Raw genomic sequence first — 10533 nt, 5'->3', positions numbered from 1 at the left:
TCCTCAAAGGCCTTGCGGGGCGACCCCGGCGGGAGGAAGGCGGGGGGCATGCAGGGCACGGGGGGGGGGGCCGTGTTTGGCATGGGGATTAGCAAGCTCCCAGAGCGATGGTGGTCTCCCCCCCCCTCCCCACCGGACATGCAGGCAAATATTTGTGCCCAGACTTCGCAGGACGGCGAGAAGGAATTTCATTCTTGCGCCCACCTGCGGCTCCGCCGCCTGGCATTAACCCCTTCACCGCCCTGAAGGATGGAGGGAGAGGGGCGAGGTGCCCTCCTGGCACCCCTTGTCAGGGTGGAGAGCTGGGCTGAGGAGCAGGATGGGGAAAGGGGACATGGTGGGATCTCCCCAGATGCCAGCGGGGTCACCGGCACAAGGTGCCTTGATGCAAGGCAGCAGATGGAGGGTTTGCCCATGGGCATCCTCTGGGCAGCAGCCAGGGCTTTGTGCCGGGGTGCCGGGCAGCGTGTGGCCAGCCGGGAATTGGGAAAGGTGGGGAAAACCCTGCCAGCCTTCACCCCCTGAGCTGCCACACGCCAGCTAGGTGCCCCTTGCAAGCCCCTTCGCCCAGCAGCACCACGGTGCTTTCCTGGGACCGGCTGCTGGGGAGTGGTGTGGGGTGCGGAGGGTGTGGGGAGCAGGATTTGCCCACGGATGTTTATTGGCAATTTGCAAATGTAAAAAAAAAAGCCCGGAGGGGGTAAGGGGCACCCAGCTCCTGGGGGCTGCTCGAGCTTGAGGACGGGGGCCAGCCCAGGTAGAGGGTCCCCCCCCGCCTGGCACCTCCAGAGCCCCACTGTGCTCCTTTCCCTGGCCCCGGGGCCAGCTGGGCCCTGAGCAAACGGGGCTGTTTGCTCACGCCGGGATTAGCCGCTCTCTTTGTTCCTTTGACTTTCTCCTCCCTTTATGCTGGACCCTTTTATGGGGGCTTCAAAGGGGGCTGGGAGCCCCCTCCCTGGCCTTGGAAGCCCAGGTTTGCTTCCCATGCCCCCCCTGCCTTGCACTGACATCCTGGGGGTGCCCACCGAGCACATCTGGGTGGCCTGCGGGGACAGCAGCTGTGCCACCCGTCCACGGTCTCCCCCCCACTCCCACCCCCCCCCTCTGCCGCCTGGCACCTCCACTGCCCTCATCACCTTGGCGAAGTGGGTGCGAACGGCTGTCCCCCCCCGCAGTGGGATTCCCGGCACTTTGCACCCTGTAAAGAGAGGTGGGAAACTTGGCACCGGGATCCGGCCAGCTGCACAGCCCCGCGGCCCCCACCTGGCTTCCTGCCCCCTGCCAGAGCCCTGCCCGCCTCGGCCAGAGCCCCCCCATGCCCCTCTGGGGTCCCTGAGCCTCACTCACTGCCCCCAAACCCCCTTCCTCCACGGCACGCGTGGAGCCATCCCTGGATTTGGGCTGGTGGGAACACAGTGGGCCAGCAGCAGGGGCTCCCCCCCCACGTCCCCCTCTGCCCCCGCGGCACGGGCAGCAAATGCTGGCATTGCCGTTTCCAGCAGAAGAATACCAGGCTGCCCACAGGCATGGGCTCCAGCTGCCTGCCAGCTTCTGTCGCAGCTGCAAATGAGCGTTTTGGAGTGAAGGGACTACTGTAGGCACCTTGGGGTCCCTCGGTGCCCGCTGGAGTCCAGCAGACCTCCAGTTTCCAGCTGCCCTCTGGTTTTCCCTGATGGGTTCATTTGCCTAATTACGAGGGCAAGCAGGGAGCGCGGGGCACCACAGCTCTCCAGCCTGGCATCGTCAACGGTTTTGCACCCAGGGAGGGACAGGGACCCGGGGAACGGCCGGGACTGGCACGAGGCCGGTGGCGGGAGCGGGGCCAGTGCTGGCAGAGGGGCTGAGGGTGCTGGAGGGCGCGTTTGCAGCTTGTCACGTCCGCACAGACGGAGCACGGCTGTGCGGGGGAAGCCCGGCGGTGTTTGACCCCGGTGCTCGCGGCTCCCACCACCGCCAGCTGTGCCCCAAAGCGAGCCGGGCTGCCAGCCTCGTCCCCGGAGCCGTGGCACCCGCCGGACCCTCCCGTCCAGGCACCCCGCAACCCGCAAGGTGGGCTGCCATGGGCCAAGCGGGGCATGGGGCAGGCAGAACGGGGCTGAGGTGTTTACTCTGCCTGTTGTCACCCGGCCAGGCGCTGCCGGGAACCGCCGGCCGCAGGGACAGGGGTGGGAGCGTGCGAGAGTGTGCGAGAGCAGGGGTGGGAGAAGGAAGCACGCAGGCTGCGGGGAGACCGGGAGCAAGAGGATGTGGGCTGGGGGGGGGGGGGTCGCCCCCAAAGGGAAGCCTGTGGGGGGCTGCCCTGCCCCAGGGGTTATCTAAGCGTGCACCCCGATGTGTGCCGCAGGAAGTGCGCGTGTGCACACGTAGGTCTGAGGGTGCACGTGGGGGGCGTGTACACGTGTGCCATACGGACACACACGTGCATGCGTACACGGGTATGGGTGGGTGCACCCCCCCAGCAGCCAGAGTGCCCTGGGGGGAGCTAGCTTTGCCAGGGGGGTGTCATGGCCATGCCAGGGCCTGGTGCTGGAGAGACCCCCAGTGCTTCTCCTACCCAGGGAGGGGGCGTCTGCGGGTGCTTCACCTGCCTCAGCCCCAACCAATACCCCTGGTGAAGCAGCCCTGGGGGCTGCACGCCAGCCAAACCCCTGTGTTCCATCACCCTCCCCAGCTCAGAGAGGTCACCGTGCACCACAGCCACACCAGGGATCTCCACCTCCCTGAGTTGCCTCTGGGTGACAGATGCAGGGGTTGGAGCCCACCTCTGGGTGAGGGTCACTGGGCTCGGGGTCCACCTCTGGGCAAGGATCACTGGAGCTGGAGCCCACCTCTGGGCGATGGTCACCAGGGTTGGAGCCCACCTCTGGGTGAAGGTCACCAGGGTTGGCGCCCACCTCTGGGTGAAGGTCACCAGGGTTGGCGCCCACCTCTGGGTGAAGGTCAACAGGGTTGGCGCCCACCTCCGGGTGACGGTCACCAGGGTTGGAGCCCACCTCCAGGTGACGGTCACCAGGGTTGGCGCCCACCTCCGGGTGAAGGTCACCAGGGTTGGCGCCCACCTCTGGGTGACGGTCACCAGGGTTGGAGCCCACCTCCGGGTGAAGGTCACCAGGGCTGGCGCCCACCTCTGGGTGAAGGTCACCAGGGTTGGAGCCCACCTCCGGGTGAAGGTCACCAGGGCTGGCGCCCACCTCTGGGTGAAGGTCACCAGGGTTGGCGCCCACCTCCGGGTGAAGGTCACCAGGGTTGGCGCCCACCTCTGGGTGAAGGTCAACAGGGTTGGCGCCCACCTCCGGGTGATGGTCACCAGGGTTGGTGCCCACCTCCGGGTGATGGTCACCAGGGTTGGCGCCCACCTCTGGACGAGGATTTTTGGTGGCCTTCTTGCCTGGCTGCCGCAGCCAGGAGCAGGACCCCGTCAGGGCTGACAGTTCCAGGGTCACCCAGCACAGGGTCGCTGATGCCATCTCTCCTGCAGGTACCGGTACCACCTCACCCCCCGGAGGGGCACGGCCAAGGCGCTGACCACCGAGGCCCTGGCAGCCGAGCGCTCAGGCCAGGGGGCAGGTGAGCCGTCCCGGAGGGCGCCCGGGGACGCCCTTCCCGCGCCCCGAGCCAAGGGAGGAAGCGGCCGGAGGCAGGAAGCCGTCCCCCGGGCCCGGGGCCCCCGCTGCGATTTTGCTCGAAGGTCAGCGGCGACACAACAGGAAATCGCGCTGGGCGGCCGGGCCGGAGCCGGAGAGCCGTGCCGTGCCGCCCCGGGGGCACTCCTGGCCCCTGGCCCCCCAACCCGGCCGGGCGGCTCGCGGGGAGCCCGCATCACCGCCGTCCTCCATGGAAGGGGGACGGGAGCCGGGGAGCAGCCGCTGGCCCCAGGGTGGAAGATGCAGGGCCGAAGCCCCCAGCTGAGCATGGAGCTGAACAGTGAGTGCGCGGCTAAAAGGGGGGACGGGAGCGAGCGGGAAGGGGCGCTGCGTTGGCAGCCGGCACCACGGCCGCACGGCCAGAGCGTCCACCGCACGGGGACTCCAAGAGATGGAGACCCACACGTAGGTAGCAAACCCCAAGGGTGGCTCTGGTTTGGTTGGACCTGGCCGCTACCGGCACGCGAGGGCAGCCAAGCATCTCTCCGAGCCTGTCCTAGGGAAACGGGCTGCACCGAGGGCTTTTGGGGAGAGGTGCGGTGCCAAGGTGGGCAGCGAGGCAGGCGGATGCTCAGAGGGCCTTTGGAGAGGAGATGCCCATCGCCAGGATGGGCGGTCATTGGGCACAGCAGCCGCCCGGCCGAGAGGCATTCAGGGCAGCAGCGTGCCAGCGGTGCTGGGGAAGGCAGTGCTGGCAGGCGAGCCCTCGGCCGGAGCAGCGGCAAGGAGCAGACGTAGGCTGCGGGATGCTGCAGGCAGGGATTCCCCGAAGCGCACGTGACAGCCGGAGCTGCTCCTGGCACAGATCAGGAGGGCTGGCCCCGGTCTGCATAGGGAGCGTGGCTCTGCTCCTCGCCTGCAGCCCAGCCTGCAGAGGAGCCAAAAAACCTGGCACAGACGCAGCTGCGCGGCCCCTCGGCGCACACCACCTGCCTTTCGGCACAGCAGGGAAACGGCTCTCCCCAGCGAGCGCCAGGCCCCTGTGCTGACTGACCGGAGGGCAGCACCAGGCTCTCCTCGGCCCCCCTAGACCTCCCGCTGTGTGCCCACCACAGGGCCATCAAGGGCACCAACAGGCTGAGGCAAGGGCTTGCTGCTGCAGGCATGGTCCTGGGCTGGAGCTGCCCAGGGAGGTGGCATGGTGCCCAAGGTAACCCCGTCTCCTGCAGGACTGCTCCTCCTCACATCCTTCCTCCTGCACATGGAAGAGGGTCATGCCAACCTAACACGGCTGGTCTGCGACAACAGACTCATCCAGAAGTACATCGGGGAGGCCAAGGACATGGAGAAGAAAGCGGTGAGAATACAGTCCCCCTCCGCCCTAAACCCAAGGCCAGGGAGAGGCACAGCTCCTGATATCTCACCTCGGCATCTCCTCTCCCCTCTAGGGCCAGTGCCAGGCACTGCCCACACTCAGCTGCCCCACGGTGCTGCCCTTGGTGGACTTCAGCCTCCAGCAGTGGAAATCCAAATCGGTGAGAGGGGCTGGGAGGATGGTGCTGGCACTGGGGTGCCCATGGGGCTGGAGGAGTCCCCAGGTTGGCACAGGCACCAAAAATGCCAAACAAGATGCCTGTGGGCACACCTGGTGGCACAGGGGGGTTGAGGGCCCCATCCAGACCTAGGGTGGGCATAGGAATGAATTGGGGCCAGGGGTCAGCCTGCTCACTGCCTGTTCTCCCAGAATGAGACCAAGCGGCAGGAGATCCTGTGCAACCTGGCACTGCTGGTGGGTGCCGTGGTAGAGGCCCAGGGCCAGGTGACCCAGGACTGCGGGGCCAGGCAGCTGAGCCAGCTTTACCGACATGCCAACTCCTTCCTCCTGCTCCTGCAGACCTTCAGCTGGGAGGTGAGACCTCCCCATGTGAGCCAGATCACCCTGGTGCAGGCGCCAGCTGCGCTGGGCTGGGTACAACAGCATTTGTCACCCCTCTTCTCCTGCTCTCACCCCTCAGGCAGGACCCTGGGAGCCAGGCTGCTCCACACACTCCGTGGAGCAGACCCACGTCACCAGCATTTTCCTCACCTACCGGCAGCTAGTGCAGGGCAAGCTGCGCTTCTTCTTCCATGACCTGGCCAAGGACTTGTGCAAGCAAAGCCAGGAAGGTGGCAGAGACCCTCAGTGGAGGGCCCGGTGAGGCTGTGCACAGAGTTCACCCTGATCCCAGGTCAGAGAAAACCTGCTGGACACTGAGCTATGCTCTGGGTGCCCAGGAAGGTGCCCGCAGGGAAAAGGTTGGCTCCTGTTCCTCAAGCCTTCAGCAACTGCACGACCCACAGAGGCAGACAGCGGCAACACCCCTGCGCCAGGAGGCACAGGCCCTGCTCCCACCCAGGCAGGTACCTCTACTGTGAATGCTTTATGATTAAAGAGCTATTTTTCTAAAGAGTCTTTTGGATCCTCCTTTTCTCCTCTGCTGTGGCCCTGGGCAGGGGGACCACACATTCCCAGGGGCTTCCATCAGAGGCAGCCCCTCAGAGATGTGCTCCGGGTCTCTCCCCAGCACCCAGCTCCCTCCCACGGCAGCCATCAGCTTGGCAGGGCAGGCGGGCTCTGTCAGGCACCAGACCCCACTTGGGGACATGAGCTACCACTCCTCACCCTCTACACCCACCTGCCTCTCCCTAGCCTTAGTGTGCACCGTGCCCAGCAGGGCAGCAGAGAAGAGCCCAAGGCAGGTTTGGACTGTACGTCCTTTGGGAAAGTGGTGTGAGCCCCCTTTGCTCCCCACGCAAGTGTACCCACTCCCTGCCAGCCTCAACTCCCAGCCAGCAGAGCCAGATCTAGAAAAAACATCTCAGTTTAATCAAGAACAAGCCTGGCCTGCCTCAGGATGGCTCCTTAGGAAGTGGTCCCCAGCCCCAAGGCAGACAGGCGCTGTCCCAGTCCAGCTGCCCCTGGCCAGAGCCGGGGCCTCGCCTGCTTTTGAAGCACAGGAAGGCAGAGGTGAGGAGATGCCCAGCAGGCAGGACCATGGAGCACCCAGCACAGTCTCCACTCGGCTGTCAGGCACCTCCCTCCATGCAGGAGGTGACTGCAGATCCCAGAAGGAGTCAGAAGAGGCCGGGATGAGGAGACGGACTGCTCCCTCCTCCCCAGTTCTGGAAGGGACAGGCAGTGTGGATGCTGGGGCAGAATTTGGGGTCACAGAGTTCCTTGTTTGCTCGCCAGCAGAATGTCTCTGGGGCAGCCCACGGAGGCAGGAGGTCTCCTAGAAGGCCAGCTTCTTCATCAGCAGGTAAACTCGAGAGTCCACTTCAAAGCCATGCAGGTTGTTTGCATCCCCCTGCAGCCGCATGAGCAGTCCCCCGTAGGACACATAGGCAGAGCTGGGGCAGGAGGAGAGGAGCAGTGAGAGCAGGGAATCCCACGGGAGACCCAGACTGAGATCCCAGTGCCTCCCCCACACCACCCCAGAGCACCGTGTCCCCCCACTCCTGCAGAGAGGCACTCACAGGCGTGTGGCTGCCTCTGTGGAGGTTTCATCCCCTTCAATCCTGTACACCTTGCCGTACATCACATACTCGAACTGGTCTGCCCTGCAACAAGATGGTGGGAGTTCAGAGAAGAGTCAAACCCAGGTGTTCCCCCTGCTGAATGTCCTTTGGGAGAAGGTTTCTCACAGCCCCTCAGCACTTCACCTTTTCCCTCATCCACCCCCACATGGGTCCTGGCTGGACTCCGTACCTGGATGGCCTGTCATCTGTGGGGTTATACTCGCCATCATCTAGAGTGCCATCTTCATACAAGGTGCTGGCAATGACCAGGCGGAATTTGTCCCCTGGGAAGAGAGGGCAGAGGAGTGGTGAGAGGGTGGGGGGCACAGCCAGAACAGCAGCAGCGGCCACAGCAGATCTCAGGGTGGTGGCAAGGAGCTGCCCTGGCAGGTTTAGCACAAAGCCCCGTCCCTGCCTTCAGTCCTCCAACAGGATTGCGGGGAACGCGGAAAAGATTGCACTAGATCCTCTGTCTCCGGATTCCCCACAGACATTGGTCACCACTGTGGAGGAAACCAGAGCCACCAGCACACCACTGCTGGTGTTTTCATGGGACACAGCAAGAGATTCACAGGGAGAGTTCCAGAGGGCTTGGCTGGACCCTGGGCAGATGCGCGAGACCCTGCAGTAACAGTTCCAGCCCTTCTGTACTTCATTGAGGGTAAGACTCTCTTTTCCACCTGTTTACTATATTTAGCCACAGAAGCTCATTTCAAAAGGTCTCCCTCAAGGCTTGGTTGCCACCAACTGAGGCAGTTTCACTAGACAGCATCTCTGGGAAACAGGCCAGAGATGAGTCCCAACACATAGTGAGGCAAACCAGAATCCAGCTCAGCTCCAGCACACTGAGAGTGCCCAGTACCTCCTGCCACCTGGAGACAGTACAGGGGCCCAAGGAAGTCTACGACAGCTCACTCCTTGTTTGCAGCAAATTCAGTCCCCCTCCTCCAAGCACCAGCACGCACCTCTCTAAGCTTACCCACCCAAGCTCACACTGGCTCAGGCCTGGCACACTCTGAACTAGAGGCCCGATAGCCTACCCAGGTCCACGGGGTAGATCTGGATGTTCACGTCCAGGATGAGGTCCATCTTGAAGGACTCGCTCTCACAGTGCAGGCGGGATACTGAGAAGAGCAGCAGAGTCAGCGACAAAGACAGTGAAGACCCCCAGGGGCTGGGTAGGAGCAGGGTCCCAGGGCCAGGCCATTCTTGTCCCCACCCCAGGCTAGCACCCGAACTAGTTTGTGAGGAAGGGGCACACAGGGTTTGGGGATGGATGCCAGAGCCCGGGAGCAGACAAAGGTACGCACAGGCAGGGAGAGAAACACGGTGGGGTGGGGAATGGAGCGTACCGGTGTCGCGGGGGTATGGAGGGGCACAGAAGCCGGGCTGGGGAAGCAGGGCGCACCGGGGTGCGACAGCACACGGTGGGGTAGGTGCTGGACGACGGCGAGGGGACAGGGGGCACCGCCGGCGGGAAGGGCAGCGGGTGGAGCGGGACAGGCCGGGCTGAGGGAGGGGAGAAGACCCCCGCGCCGCGGGAGGGCAGCGCCGAGCCGCTCCGGCCTGAGGCGGCGCAGGCCCGGGCTGGAGCCCGGCAGGGAGCAGCCGGGGCCGGGCTGCCGGGCGGCGCCGGGGCCCCACTCACCACGGTCGAACTTCTTGCCCTCGGGGTCGATGTCCTTGACGTCGAAGATGTCCTCGAAGAGGATCCCGGCCATGGCGGCGGCTCCGCGTCCCGGTCCCGCTCCCGCCCGGCGCCCGCCGATGACGCGCCCTCACTTCCGCCAAGGACCGCCAGGCGGGCGCCTTTCCGCCGCGGAGCGGAAGTAGCCTCGGGGGTGGGCGGGGCGATTCCCGCGCCTGCGCACTACTGCCGACCGGCGGCGGGTGTCCGTGCGGTCCTAGTGCTCGCCGGCTCCGAATTCCCCCCCCGAGTCCCCCCCCCGTGGAATGCCCCCCCCCCGGGCCGCCCCGCTGGCGGGGGCCGCTGTGCAGCGCCGAGCACCCGGGCGGCTCCAGATTCCCAGCTGGCTCAATGAGCTGGCACCCCCGGAGCAGAGGCTGGCGGGGGCAGTGCGGCTGGGGGGAGCTGCGGTTCCGGGGGGAGGGGGGGGCATTGCAAAAGGGGGGCGGTGAGATGGGGGGGGCATTGCAGTGGGGTGTGGGCGCACTGCCGTGGAGGTGCATTGCAATCGGGGGGGGGGGGATTGCGATGGGGGGGGATTGCAATGGGGGGGCGTATTGCCATAGGGGTGTATTGCAATGAGGGGGCACTGCCGGGGGGTGCATTGCGGTGGGGGTGCACAGCAGCGGGGGTGCATTGCGGGGGGGGTGCGTTGCAGGGGGGGTGCGCTGCAGAGGGGGTGCACTGCAAGTGGGGTCTGCCAGGGCCCCTGGCGTGGCCGCGCTGCTGTGGGCTGGCCACGGGGGGACCCGCTGAGCCTGTCACCGGGGGTCTCGTGTCCTTGGACCCCTCTGGGGGGGCCTGTGCCGCGGGGGGGGGCCCTGGCCCGGCCGGCCGGGTGCCGGCAGGGGGAGCTGCGAGGCCGCGGATGGCACCGCGCGGAGCCCCGCACGCCACCGCGTCGCCCACGGCCACGGGCGGGCCCCAGCCAGCGGCCCCACGCGTGGGGAGGACCGAGCTGCCCCCCCCCCCCGACGGTCTCGCACCCCGTCACCCCCCACCCAAGGCGTGGGACAGAGGGGCTTCACCCCCGCAGCCCGGCTGCAGCTGGGCATCAGTGTCATGAGCTGCGCAGGCTCAGCCAGCGATGGGGCCGGGGAGCTGCGGCCCCCGCCGGCTCCTTCCCCCTCCCACGCCAGCCACGTCGGGGAGGGACGGGCGACGGCCGTCACCCGTGGCCTGCCGATGAACCGTGAGGGGAACGGGGGGGGGGGGGGGGGGTCTGGCAGGGCTGGGGGCGGCTGGCACGTCGGGGCGCCGCGGGACGCTCGCACGCCTGGCATCTGGTCGGGATCCGCCAGCGCGGGGTCGAGAGTTCAGCCCTGTCCCCCCCGGCCCCCCGACGAGACCACCACCAGCTTGCCTGAACCGATATTTCCCTGGCTCGGGCGAGACGTGGCAGCGGGGACCCTGCGCCTCGTTTGGGCAGGGGGTGCCAGCCTGGACGTGGCACCGAGGGGGCTGGCACGGAGGTGGGTGGCGGATGCAGGGGTCCCGGTGTGACGGGGACCGGGGAAGGCGGGTGACACGGCGCCGTGTGCGTGGCACATGCCAGCAGCCTGCCGGGGCTGGCGAGGCCGTGAGCGGGAACGTCTACGGGACGCGGGTCCCCGTGCGTGGCGCCGGTGGCTGCGTGGGGACATAGCCCACGCTGTCCCCGGGAGCCCGACCTCCCGAGGATGTGGGCCAGGGTGGTACCCAGAG

At 66.4% G+C, this 10533-nt stretch overlaps 2 protein-coding genes across 2 annotated transcripts; one reads left to right on the top strand and one right to left on the bottom strand.

Annotated features, from left to right (window-relative positions):
- Positions 1–3742: 3742 nt before the first annotated feature.
- Positions 3743–5972, top strand: THPO (thrombopoietin). Its single transcript, XM_075033204.1, has 5 exons — positions 3743–3924; positions 4814–4941; positions 5033–5119; positions 5329–5493; positions 5600–5972. Exons 1-5 carry the CDS (start codon positions 3885–3887, stop codon positions 5780–5782), a joined length of 603 nt encoding a protein of 200 aa, XP_074889305.1. The 5' UTR covers positions 3743–3884; the 3' UTR covers positions 5783–5972.
- A 457-nt stretch (positions 5973–6429) lies between these two features.
- On the bottom strand, positions 6430–8948 carry POLR2H (RNA polymerase II, I and III subunit H). Its single transcript, XM_075033202.1, has 5 exons — positions 8791–8948; positions 8183–8266; positions 7333–7426; positions 7101–7184; positions 6430–6974 (listed from the first exon to the last, which is right to left on the bottom strand). The coding sequence occupies exons 1-5, from the start codon at positions 8861–8863 to the stop codon at positions 6857–6859; spliced, it is 453 nt and encodes a 150-aa protein (XP_074889303.1). The 5' UTR covers positions 8864–8948; the 3' UTR covers positions 6430–6856.
- Positions 8949–10533: the final 1585 nt, after the last annotated feature.

This window comes from Buteo buteo, chromosome 7 (genome assembly GCF_964188355.1).
Source record: "Buteo buteo chromosome 7, bButBut1.hap1.1, whole genome shotgun sequence".
Taxonomy (NCBI): Eukaryota; Metazoa; Chordata; class Aves; order Accipitriformes; family Accipitridae; genus Buteo; species Buteo buteo.
Note: the sequence above shows the minus strand (reverse complement) of the source record. Positions and strands in the feature narration are given on the sequence as shown.